A 13,388-nucleotide genomic window follows, 5' to 3' on the forward strand; every position below is an offset into this window, starting at 1 on the left:
GTGTCCCTCTGACACCTGTTGCCCTCCAAAGAACCCAGAAACCAATCCCCACAACCCCCCCAATAACTGCAAAAGTCCCCCCAAAACACCCTATCCCCCAATAAACACCCAACCTCACCAAGGTCCCAAAACTGCAAAACACCCAAACCCACCAACTCTCCGCAAAACCCACAAAGTTGCCCCAAGAAACCGACCCCCAAACCCTCAAAGTCTCCAAAAAATCCCCACAGGCCCCAAAAATCCATCCTAACCCTCCAAGAGCCCAAATCCTCGCCAAAAACCCCAACCTCCCAAAACCCCCAAACCCCACAAACCCCACGCTCCCCCCAGAAGGCACCCCGGGCTTACTTGCCCGGCTGCTGGCTCAGGCTGTGAGGGTGGAGTGTGGCTGTCTCCTGGGGCAGTTCATGTTTGCAGCCAAGGGTGGTTGAACACATCCTCCAGGGATGGTCTGGCCCAATCTTTCATGTTCAAGCACCACCTGATGAGCTGCTGGCATTCTGGGGAGAATCCGGGAACCACCACTCAGTTGCAGGAGGCTCCTGCCCACCTTGTGCCACCGTCCGCAGCGCCCAGGCCGGGGTGTGCTCAGAGCTGCACCCAAACCTCCTGCTCCATGATCCGGTTTAGAGGAGAGCAGGATGGCAGGACATGTGCCACCTCCTCCAGCTGACCAAGGGAGATCAGCTGCCACCCTCTAAAACTTGACCTCCCCCTGCTGCCGCCAAGCCGAGTACCTACCAACAGAGATCTGGCGCTTGAAGAAGAGCTGCCCGCTGGTGATGTCCTCGCAGCACCGGAAGGGGAGGACCCCGCACACCATCTCATACAGCAGCACGCCCAGGGACCAGATCGCCGCCGGACGGCCGTGGTAGCAGTGGTAGAGGAACCACTCCGGCGGGTAGTACAAAGGTGTTCCTACAACAGGATACAGGAACAGCTCATCAGGCGGATGCCGCCTGCTCCCGCATCCTCAGCCGTGCATCCCCAGGGATGCAGGGGCTGCACCGGTGGCCCCATGGACGTGGGGAGACACACTTGGTGTGACCTGCCACTTTGTCACCAGCACGTGACTCTTTTCCCAAACTGCCTGCTGCTGGAAGCACCCTGGGCTGTGCGCTCACCGCTAAATTTGGTGTAGACCATGTTCCTGAGGAGGGTGCTGCAACCAAAGTCAATTAGCTTGATCTTTCCGGTGACCAAGTGGATGATGATGTTCTTGGACTTGATATCCCTGTGCAGGACACCGCGGCTGTGGCAGTGCCGCACGGCCCTCAGCACCTGGAGGAAAATGCCCTGCGCCGGAGACTCGGGCACGAACCCCCGGTTTCTGATTAACTCAAAGAGGTCCTGCGATGGCTCCGGACGCTCCAAAACCAGCAGGAAGGAGTCGGGCAGCTCAAACCAATGGAGGAGCTGGATGATGGTGCTGCAGTCGGAGCGCACTTTCCTCATCATGGCTATCTCCATGGGAATGCGGGTGCCGCTGCGCTGCAGGGTGACCGTGGCACCGTTAGCGGGGCTGATGCTGGCCCGGGGGTCCTGTGCCTCCCTGCCTGGGATGCTCTGATGCCCCCCTGCCCGGCCCCACTGTTCCCAGGTGCCCCCCCCCAAGTCCCCAGGGATGCTCTGGTGCACCCCTAGCCGGCCCAAGGGTACCAGGCACCCTCTGCCCAGGATGCTCCGTGTCCCCCGGTGACTCCACAGCCGCTCCCCTCGCGCTGTCCCGCTTTCCCCCCTCCCGGCGCCACCGCCTCACCCCCACCAGCCCTGCCCCACGCTGTGCCGGTGGCCCCGCGCACTCACCCGCTGGCCCCACGAGGAGATGCGCTCCCGAGCCACTTGTTTGATGGCCACCTGCAAGCCGAGAGCAGCGCTGGGCTGAGCCTCGCCTGGCCCCGCCGCCTCCCCGCCCCGCCGCCGGCCCCGCCCCTTACCGGGGTGTTGTCACCCAGGCGGACCCCCGAGTACACGGAGCCGAAGCCGCCTCTCCCCAGCAGCGGTCCCATTCGGTAGAGCCGCTCGAAGGTCTCCTTGTCATGCCCGACGCGAGAGACGCTGCCGCTGCCGCTGTCGCTGCGCGCGGGGTCCCCGCCGGCCCCCAGCGGCCGCTCCGGGCCGAGCGGAGCCGCATCATTCCCGGCCTTTCCCGGCCGAGGCTCCGCGGCGTGCCGCTCGCCGCCGCTCCCGGGGCGCAGATAGAGCGACGGGTCAATGCGGGTGAGGAGCACCACGGGCACCTTGGCCGAGCGCGCTGCCGGTGCCGGCACCCCCGCAGGGCTCTCGGGGGTCGCGGCTGCCGGGCGGCTGCGGGGCGGGGCCTGGGGGCGGGCCGGGGAGCGCCAGGGGGCGGCGCTGCCTCGCCAGACCCAGCGGCGGCGGCTCGCCCAGCGCCGCCACTGCCAGTACCGGGAGAGCCGAGCGGCGCCGCGAGCCCCGGCGGGGGGCACCATCGCGGGGAGCGGCGGAGGGAGGGCTCCGGACCGCCGAGAGCTGCCGCCGCCGCGCCGGGTGCTGCTGCCGCTGCTGCCGATGACAAAGTCGCTGCGGCTCAAAAGCCGCTGGAAAAGTCGCTGCCGAAGTCGCTGCCGCTCCAAAGCCGCTCCAAAGCCGCTCCAAAGCCGCTCCAAAGCCGCTCCAAAGCCGCTGCTGCCGCTGCCGCCGCAGCCTCGCTCTCAACGGCTCTGTCCACGCGGCCGCAGGAGCCCGTGGAACGGCGGAGCGGGCCCTGCCCAGCCCCGCGGCCGGGCTCGTGCACCCCCCGCCCGGCCGCAGCATCCCCGCGGCCGAGCCTTTGTAAACTGAACCTGAGCCTTGGGACCCTGCGAACGAGGCTTTAATAAAGAAGTGAGACCGGAGGCTTTGGGAAGTCAAAAGGAGGCTTCATTTTACTGCTTATTTTATCCCCTTTTTCCTTTCCTGTCCACAGAGGTGGATTGAGATGAGATCTCAGGAAGCTCTTCCCTGGGAGGTGCTGAGGCGCTGGCACAGGGTGCCCAGAGCAGCTGTGGCTGCCCCATCCCTGGCAGTGCTCAAGGCCAGGTTGGACACAGGGGCTTGGAGCAGCTGCTCCAGTGGAAGAGGTCCCTGTCCATGGCAGAAGATCGGAACTCAGTGAGCTTTAAGGTCCCTTCCGACACAAACCACATGAGGGTTCAGGTGCCCTGACTGGATTCACTTATCCAGAACCTTTCAGACAGATCATTCAGATGGGAATGATCAGTGCCCAGGCTGAGACAGCAGCAAAGACCACAGCAACCACCGTGATCCTCAGCACATCCTGCAAGGGAGAGGAGAGACCTGGAAAACACAAACCCGAGGAGCTGAGAGTGAGAGCACCGCAGGGCCCAGCAAGGGTGGCTCTGCTGCTCCATGGGGCTTCTCTGTCACCAGGACATGGGATTCATTTGTCACCCGCTGTCGAATCAGCGCTTTGTGCTGCAGCTGTGGTCCATGGGATGCCTGAGCTGGGACAAATCCTGCCCACGGCTTCCTTGGCCACCCCCCGGCTCCAGAAGTGCTGCAGGTACCCTCTGCAGCGGGCACTGACACACAGCACTGCCCCAGTCCCTCCCTGCCTGCACTGACAACAGAAAGCAAGGGAGGGAATTGTGTTTCCAGGATGGAGCCTCTGTCACAGCCTGGAAGGTCTCCTTGGGCAGCAGCACCAAATCTGCTCCCCCAGGACATGTTGGGAACCTCTTCCCAGAGTCTCCCTGCTGATGTCTCCATTCATGACAAGCTGATAGTGCATAAACAGTCAGGTAATGCCCCTGCCCTGCTTGCACCCATTACCTGCTCTTTCCTCCCATGCTCTCCTGGGTTTAGCTACTACTGACTGAGGACTTCCGGCAGGATTTTCAGGCTCTCCCTTTCTCCCATGTTGACAGTTGCTTTGTAGATGCCACTGTCCCTTTCTGGGACACCCTCCAGCAGGAGAGATCCATTGGATGGATGAGAATCAGCTCATCCTGCATAGGGAGCATGGATGGCTGGGCTGTGGGACCCCCTGTAGGCAGGATGGTGTGGGAGCTGTGCCATTGAGGTATTCCCACTGCACAGAGTAGACCTGCGTGATGTTACCCAGCCCAGGAAGCAGCACTGGGGATCCCACAGCAGCAACTTTACCCTTGAGGGGTTCCCAGATTCCTGCAGCTGTTGCAAAGGCACCAGCAGCCTTTTCCCTGCTCAGGGAAAGCTGAAGGTCTCAAAAAACACCCAGTTTTGGGGAAGGACAAACGGGAAAGAGTAAAGTTCCTTCCTTTTCCTTTCAGCCTGGAAACCTCCAGCAATGACAGATAACAACGGTACCTTTGCCTACGAGGATCACGTACATGGGACAGGCAGCAGACTCCTGCTGGCTTCCTCCTCAACAATCCCCCCCCGTGAGAGAGCCCAGTGAGCTCTCACTGCTCACAGACACCCCTTCCCAGCGCCCTCACCTCCCATTCCTCTGCAGCACAGCCCCCGGGCTTCTCTTCCCCACGGAAAGCCTTCGGTGGGATCCAAGAGCTCACGGGGAGGACTGAGGCTTGGAAGGAGCTTAAGATGCCTTCCACTGGAGCAGCTGCTCCAAGCCCCTGTGTCCAACCTGGCCTTGAGCACTGCCAGGGATGGGGCAGCCACAGCTGCTCTGGGCACCCTGTGCCAGCGCCTCAGCACCCTCACGGGGAACAGCTTCTGCCTAAGAGCTCATCTCAGTCCTCCCTTGGCACCCCCATAGCCCCCCTGCACCCCAATGACTCCCCAGCACCCCAATGACCCCCCCTACACCCCAATGACCCCCCCTGCACCCCCATAATCCCCCCAGCACGCTATAACCTTCCTGTGCCCAGTGACCCTCCTGGCACCCGATGCCCCCCCACACCCAATGAGCCCCTTGCACCCCAATATCCCCCCAGCATCCCAATACCCCCTGCACCTTCATAACCCCCACAGCACCTCATAACCTCCCTGCACCCAATGCCCCCCAGCAGCCAATGGCCCCCCAGCAGCCAATGGCCCCCAGCACCCCAATACCCCCTGCACCCCCATAGCCCCTCCCAGCACCCCAATACCCCCCTTAATGTGTGTGTCGTCCCCCCAGGAGCTGCTCAAGCTGGAATCCTGCCTCGGCATCATCGGTGGCAAACCCCTGAATTCCCTTTATTTCATCGGCTTCCAAGGTTCCATATGGGAATTTGGGGGGGGGGGTGTCCCCAGGACATGGATATGGGGGGGTTCCCCCTAATTCATCCTATCCCATCTCCAGATGATTTTCTGCTCTACCTGGACCCCCATTACTGCAGCCCTGTGTGGATACAGAGCAGGAGAACTTCCCACTGCAGTTAATGGGTGGGGGGGGACGGGGACATACCATCAATGGGGTATTTTTTGGGGGGGAGGGGAATTATCCTGACACCCCCCCCCCCCCCTTTTCCAGTCATTCCAATGCAGACCCTGCGGAAGATGCCCTTTGGGAAGATGGATCCCAGCTGCACCATTGGCTTCTATGCAGGCGCTGGGACCGGGCTGGATGCGCTCTGCAAGGACCTGAGCCGGGTGACCCCACATCGCATTACGGGGGGGGTGTTTTGGGGGTGCCCCCCCCATTGTAACCCCCTTTTCCCTCCCCCCCCCCCATATCCAGGTCCTGGCCCCCGCCACAGCACCCGAGCGTTATCCCCTCTTCACCCTGTTCAAGGGGGGGGCGCAGAGGATGGAGCCCCCCCCTCCTCCGGAGACGTCCCCCCCCCCCCGCAACCCCCTCCGGGGCAGAGGAGTTCGTGTTCCTCTGAGCACACACCACACCCCCCCACAGGACTGAACCATTGTGGGTTATGGGGGGGATGGGACTGAATCATTGTGAGTTATGGGGGGGTTCCCATGCGACTGAACCCAATGGTTATGGGGGGGTCCCAACCCCTGAAACCCCGCCCCCCCCATGGGACTGAACCACTGTGTGTTATGTGGGGTCCCCAACCCCACAATGACCCTTCAGGGACACCCACCCCCACCCCTTTGTGCCCCCCCGCCCCAGGGGGTACCAGACGCTGCTCACGGTGGGGGGGTCACACGTTATTTATTGCTCCCCCCCCCAGTAAAGATGAACTGAACCAGGCGCTGCCATCACCCATGGGGACCCCCCCATTACCCTCGGGCCGGGGGGGGCAGCGGCTCCCCCCCCCCCTTGTGCTGCTGCTGGTACGGGAGGCGCCAGGCACTGAGGCCGAAGGAGCCAAACGGCTCCCGGTGAATTCCTGCCCCCCCCCCAGGTGCACTCGGGGGCCCAATGGGGCTGAGCCCCGGTACCGGGGGGGGGGGGGCACCTTTAAGCGGCCCCCCCGGGGTCGTTTCCGCTGTCCCAGGGCTTCTGCTCTGCTTCCGGCTCCGCTTCTGGCTCCTTGGGGCTGGGAGAGGGGAGGAGGATGAAGGGATGAGGATGAAAGGGGGGGATGAGGATGAGGATGAAGAGGGGAGATGAGGATAAGGGGATCAGGATGAGGATGAAGGGGAATGAGAATAAATGGATTAGGATAAAGAGGGTGAGGATAAAGAGGGAGCAGGATGAGGATGAAGGCAGGGATGAGGATGAGGATAAAGAAGACAAGGATAAAGGGACGAGGATAAAGAGGGGGTGAGGATAAAGGGATCAAGATGTGGATAAAGGGACAGGGATGAGGATAAAGGAATGAAGGTGAGGATGAAGGGATAAGGATGAAGATAAATGGTGAGGATAAAGGAATGAGGATGAGGATGGGGGGGTAGGTTTAGGTGTGACCCTGTAGGCGCCTGTAGTTGGCCTGATCCTGCCGCTCCTCCTGCTCCGAGCTGGGGGCAAAGGGGTCCTGAGCATCCCTAATACATGGGGGGACACCCATGCCCCCCCCCCCCCCCCCCGTACTCCCCTTACCGGTACATGCAGGTCTTGTGCAGGGAGCACCAACGGTTCAGCTCCTTGTCATCCACTGCCAGGATCTGAGGGATGGAGGGGGGGGGGCACAGGGGGTTGGGAGGGGGGGGCAAATGGGTCTGGAGGGGGCCAAATGGGAGGGACCAAATGGGTCTGGGGGGGGGGGTCGAGATGGGTTTTGGGGGGGTTCAAATGGGTCTTGGGGGGTCCAGATGGGGTTGGGGGGTGGCCAATTGGCTCGGGGGGGGGGGGGATGGTTCAATGGGGCTGGAAGGTTCCATTTGGCTCTATGGGGGGGTGGTTCGGAGTGGGAATGGGGAATATGGGGGAGAAGGTTGGGAAAGGGATGTGGGACAGGGACATGCGGTGAGGATAGGGATGGACACAGGGATAGGGATGGACACAGGGATAGGGTTGAGATGAGGGTGAGGATATGGGAGAGGGATGGACACAGGGATGGACATGGATGAGGAAAGGACAGGGATGAGGAAGAGAATGAGGCAATGGGACAGGGATGGGGAGGCAGCGATGGGACAGGGATGGGGATTCGGCAATGGGACAGGGATGAGGATGTGTCAATGGGACAAGGATGGGGCTGAGCTCGGCACTGCCAAAGGCCTCTATGGGACAGAGCACGTTCTATGGGGCAGGGACCGCTCTATGGGGCAGAGCACCCTCTATGGGACATATCCCATTCTATGGGGCAGAGACCCCTCTCTATAGGGCAGAGCCCCTCTTATGGGGGCTAACCTAACCCTAACCCTAACCCTGTCCCTACAGGCACTTGTCCAAAGGGGGGACTCCAGTTTTCCTGTAGTCCCCTTCAGGTATTGAAAGGCCACAAGAAGGTCTCTCTGCAGCCTTCTACAACAATACTCAATGACTTTATGTCCAGCTGGTCTCTCCTTCATCACACCAAGTGTTTAAACAGGAACATGAGCTCTTCGTGTCTTAACAACACAAATCTGTGCCTACAACCCTATTGCTCTGCTCATTGTGGCTTCTGTTGGAGCTGCTGCTCTCAAAACCAAAAGCTTTTTGCTCCTTGTTGTGTGTATTTAAGGAAAGCAGTGTTTTGCTGTGTCAAAGGGATGCCACTGCCTTCAATGGGGTTATCATCTGAGCAGGAGAGCAGAGGAAACACAAGGTGACATTCTAGGAAGCAGAAGCAGCAGCAGCATTGCAATGCATCTTCCTGGTGGGTCATGATGAGCAGGCAATGAGGTGGCTTCTGGCATTGCTGCTGATGAGCTCCTAATGGCTTTAGCTCTCCACTTGCAGGTGGAGCTGCTTTCATTGGAGTTAAATCTGGTTTAAAGGCAGCTGAGCAAATGCTGGGCAGGAGCTGCTGCCCCTTCTTTGGGTACTTAGTGATTGGATTTAGGAGTCAGCTCAAACGTCTTTAGGCAAGGACTTATCTGCTTACATTTGAATGCACCAGGTCACCCCTATGTGTTTACTGGGTCCATGAGCTGCCTTTATTGTTGAGGGAGATTTGGTGGGGTTCATGCCTCTCACTGCAATGCAGACACCTCCATTGCTCCAGCTGAAGAGATCTGGGTGAAGTCTGCTGATTGCATTGGCCTGAGTCTCATCAGCTGTCATGGGACCTTGGCTCATAGATAGGTAAGGAGAGACACTCATGTTTGTGTATTGCTCCAAATGCAACACACACACACTGCCAAGGGCTGAGATTCTGAGTGTACTTCAGTAATCGCTGCCGTGTGCTACAGGCTGAAACACGCGCTGTGTTTTAAGGTGAGAAGAGATCCCTCTGAATGGGAACAGAAACTGCTCAGATGCATTGAGCGGTTGCATCCATGAGCCAACCAGGTCTCTTCTGCACCAAGATGAATGGCCACTTTCACATGGATTGATGGGAATGATTCCAGCTGCTCTCCTACTGCTGTGCTTCATCTGGGGAAAAAAAGCAGCATCTGGCACATCTGCCTAGAGAGGCGGGTTGGGGACCTTGGGTACCAGTCATCACAAGTGCCTGTGTGACTGGGGAGACAAGGAACTGGTTTTACCCACTCTCACAGTGACACACACAGGTAGCCTTAGGATTTGCTAGTTCAGGTCACACATTTTTGGTTGGGTTTTCACTTTTCCCAGTGGAACCAGGGTGTATTATCAGACACTGCCCATCCCATAACTTTGAAATATGCTTCCACTCTGTGTGTGCCCTTCACGAGGGCACAGAGAGTTACCAGCCACTACCTACAAAACACATCCATCAAATAAACTACTTCCCACTCTTCCACCTTAGCTCCCTATCAGCAAGATGTGTCCCCAGCCATTAGCCTAAGGGAATGATGTGATGTTAACCACCACCTTCAAAACTAGTGCACACTTTGGCAACAATAAAAGAGGACAACTCTAAAAGCGTGCATGGAAGTTCTTGCAGCCCCAGCACTGCGGGGAGATGGGAGGTTGGCTTTCCACTTCTGCTCTGCCCGTCTGCTTGTCTGCGCTCGTGTCACAGCCTGGGGCTAACAGGAATGGCACTCGGATCCTCTCCTGGCATGGAAACAGAACTCATGCTCCTCTGGTGTTCCTCCTCCCCTTTTCTGCCCTCAGGTCTCCACTGCCTACTGCTCTTCATCCTTAAAAACTCCACACCTTGAGGGTACAGGCCATAATGTGCTGTTTTACCTCCAGGAATGTGCTGTCTGGTGTATGTGAGGGTTTCAGTCCAAATGCTGCTATGTGTTTCTGTGCACTTAATGTAAGCCAAAGAGGGGAGAATGAAGCCTGGATACCGAAATGGGGATGGGGAAGGACACTGGCTACACAGACACTGTGCTCTGGGCTTTCCACTTCAGCAGGTACAGCCAAGCTGCAGTGAGCAACAGGACGTGTGCATCTGTTCAGTGGGGGAAACAATCTCTGGGACTTGCCCCAGTGCTCCCTGAAATCCCTCTTGGATTAGACTGGTTTTGTTTCCTGTTCAGTGGTCAAAGTGCAGAGTTGCCAACTGGTAACTGCCTCTGTGCTCCTTGAATCCAGAGAGCAGGAATCCCAACTCCCTCTGAGGAAAAGGAAGTGCCTTTAGAAAGAAAACAGGGTGTCGTGGTTTAAACCAAGTCCCCCAACTCCCGGAGAGTTAGGAAGGAGAATCCAAGGAATGTAGCCCCCACGGATTGAGATAAGAAAGGTTTAATAGCTAAGGCCTAACACAATAATAATGATACAGCCAATAACAAGTGAAAAGAATACAACACCTCACCAGCCACCGACCCATAACTCACTCCACCCTGCCTGGCCGAGCACCGAGTGCTCCCTCCTCCATTTTCCTCTAGAGCTCCATCCCTCCTGCTCTCTCTCTCCCAGCTGCATCCTGGGCATCACGTGCTATGGTATGGAATACCTCATTGGCTAGCCTGGGTCAGGTGCCCTGTCTTTCCTTCCTCCCGGCCTCCCCTCCTCCACCTGGCTGGAAAAACCCTTGAACAAAAACACCCTCAGAACATGCTCAAACCATGACACAGGTTTAGGAAGAAGGTGGCTTTGGGTGGGCTTTGAACCCCTGGATGCCTCGGGCAGCACCCGTCTCACCTCCTGTCTAAGAGATCTGTGGTGTTCATGAGGAAGAAGAGTTTCAAAGTGGGGATTTCTCTGCAGAAATGCAGAGGGTTTTCCACCTAAATGAACATGTCTGATAAATCCTGCACCTCAAGAGCTGAGGCTTTGTGTGTGTGGGGAGGAGCTGTGAGGATGTTTGGTTCTACTGACGAGGCAAAGGACTTTCTGCTGGTGTGATCCCCCCAATTCTTTGCTAATGGTTTGTCATCTCTGTGGGGACCCTTTCCTGCACTTGGATATGTCAGCCTCCGGTTCTGTAAGTCCCAACAGCGCAAGCAAAGCATCATCTGAAGAGCCTGTACTTCTCTGGACTCTGCTTCTTTTCCATACTGGAAACACCCACGATGGCTTTGGGAAGAGAAGGTGCCTTGCTTCAGATTCTGCCCCCCTTGTACCATGCAATCACTGCCAGACATGGGAGAGTGCCCATTGGGCTGGAGAAGAAACTGGGTTTGCTCCTGTCTTGCACATGTTGCAATGACTGCATGTGATGGGGAAGCCAGAAACAAGGTACTCCTGGCCCTTCAGTTCAGGCAGTTAGTCCAAGCTGCTTTTAGCTCTCTTGAGTTCAGCGTCACAATGTGCTGCCCAAAAACCTCTAAAATCAGTTCCTTGGCAATGTGACAAACAAAATGTGCTGTACAACTCAGTACAGTTGAAATAAAATCTCTCTATTAGTGCTGCTGTGTTTGGGACCCTTTCTTTTGTTTGTGCTGAATTCTTCTGATGGTGCTCCCCAGGCTGCAGGTACTTGCTGCCTCTCCCCTTGGTGAAGGTACCTGAGGGATTTCCTATTCCTTGTCACAAAACAGAAGGAAGGGTAGGACATGCAGCCCCCTGTGCTATGGTCTCCTACCCCGAGGCCCATCATGCTCTTCCCAGCAAACATGCAGCTGCTTGGGACACCAGCCTCTTCCAGCCTCTTTCAGCCTCTTCCAGCCTCAACTTTAATGACCCTTAAAAAAAAAGCAGCAGGAGTTTTCTTTCCAAAAGTCCCAGGCTCTTGTTCCAACACTTCCGAAACAAGAAAAAAGGGAATTTCCCCCTTTCCAGAAGCATGGATTTAGTTCCATTTAAGAAAGGGAGGAACTCAAAAGGACAAAAAGTTTGGTTTGTTGTAGCTTTCTTCCCCAAAATCACTTTATCTTCTTGTCTTGAAAGCAGCAGCCAAGCCACCACTCCCAATCTGATGCCAGCACCGTGAAAACCCCCTCAAACATCTAAAACTTTGCCATCAATAACCAACACACACCTACAGCTCCAGGACACCTTGTTCTTCTGGGTGCATCAATACCCCAAACCATGTGGACCACATCTCTGCCCGCAGCATGGGCCAGCCGGGACCGAAATCCCATTGTCTTTCACTGGAAAACACAAAGATGTTTTGCATCAAAAAGCTTTAGAGAACTGGCTTATTCAGTGGTGTCATCACTGTATTTACAGCTTCTGCTGGGGTCTGTGTTTTGCAGGTAGCCTGCAAAGAAGTGGAACCATTACATGGAGTGACACATATGTATTTAGCTGTACATAGCTCGCAAATACATCGAGCGCTGCCTACACACCACATCGAAGGAATTGTTTGCCAAATACTTCACACGCTGCAGTCGGTTTCTCTGATTCTCTTCCCTGAAAAGAGAATCTATCCTACATTCATCAGAGAGCAAACACAAACCATGACAGGAACAGCTCTGGTGGGAGCCGGTGGGATGTGGCTGTAGGAGTTGGCTTCCTTCATTGCCCCTGACCAGAGCACCCTGCTCCCCACAGGCATCCAAAGCCCTGTGGCTCTGCACAACAACACCCCCCCCCAACCGGAAAGCAAAACCCTTGGTGTTTCCCTTCTGCTTTCTCCATGCTGTCAAATGACACTGGACTCTCTTCTAACCTCCCTAGGAGGCCAGGAGCTCTCTCCCCCACCAGGGTCAACCTGGGCACACAGGAACATAAATCCCAAGAAGCACTTGAAGTGAAATACAAAGAGCCAAACTGACTTTAGAAACGAGCATCCCAAGGTGCATAAAGCCTAAGAGGGTTTCAGGACACCCAGCCTGCATCTCTCTGAAGGCAGAGCAGAGCTGAGCCCTCGTCTCCCACATCAGAGGCAGCCTGTGATCAAAAGAGTGGGGAACAAAGGAAACCACAAGGACATTTGGTGCTGGAAACTGCTCATGGGGAGCTCTGGAAGGAGCCCGTGGCACACAGCGTGTGCCAAGGAAAGGGACGAGATGTGCTATCTCCTCACCCACGCTTGGTGTGAGACACAAAGAGCATCCCCAGTCTGGGGGGACCCTGGGCTCCTCCCTGGGCGCCGTGGTGCCCACCACGAGCACCCTGCACCCCGACAAGCACCAACCAACCAGTTCAGTGATTTCATCTGCAGACAGTGAGGAGGCAGCTCTGTGCAGATGGCATCAATACAGCTCTGCTGCCAGCTCCACGGTGTCATCGATTCTGCTCAGCCTGAAGGGGTGCCCATGTAGAAAACAAGGTCATTGTTGCTGGGGTTTTGGGGCTCCGGCTGCCTGGCCAAGCTGAGAGCATGTGGTAGTGCTGGGGAAGGACAGGCACGAGGAATGGTGTTATCTCAGATGAAGGTGAGGAACTTCCCTAAAGGCTGAGTCCTTTCAGTGCACAAAGGCATTTTTTGAACCAATTTCAGTTATCAGCAATGTTTCTGGCTCCTGTGGGCTTCAAGAACACCAGAGCCTGTGCCTGCTGTGGATATGGGGATGGGGACAAGAGCCACCCCCAGCTCTGAACTCACAGGAACATCTCAACCTCAAGGCACAAACCCACCAGAAATTGGTATACATAAGACACCTGACATCCCTATTTACCCCTGAAACACTCCGTCAGTGCCGGACTGGACACAGCTGCAGCAATGAGCAGTGAAGCTCCTTCAGACCCCCTC

General features: G+C 56.9%; 1 protein-coding gene across 1 annotated transcript; it reads right to left on the bottom strand.

Annotated features, from left to right (window-relative positions):
- Positions 1-344: 344 nt before the first annotated feature.
- LOC117436925 (serine/threonine-protein kinase pim-1-like) lies at positions 345-2,453 on the bottom strand. The gene is given in 6 exon segments (XM_034069001.1): positions 345-407; positions 409-500; positions 742-918; positions 1,125-1,491; positions 1,807-1,857; positions 1,938-2,453. Coding segments are annotated over 6 exon segments (1,266 nt in total).
- Between the last annotated feature and the right edge of the window lie 10,935 nt (positions 2,454-13,388).

The sequence above is a fragment of the Melopsittacus undulatus genome, chromosome 13, assembly GCF_012275295.1.
Source record: "Melopsittacus undulatus isolate bMelUnd1 chromosome 13, bMelUnd1.mat.Z, whole genome shotgun sequence".
In the NCBI taxonomy this organism is placed as follows: domain Eukaryota; kingdom Metazoa; phylum Chordata; class Aves; order Psittaciformes; family Psittaculidae; genus Melopsittacus; species Melopsittacus undulatus.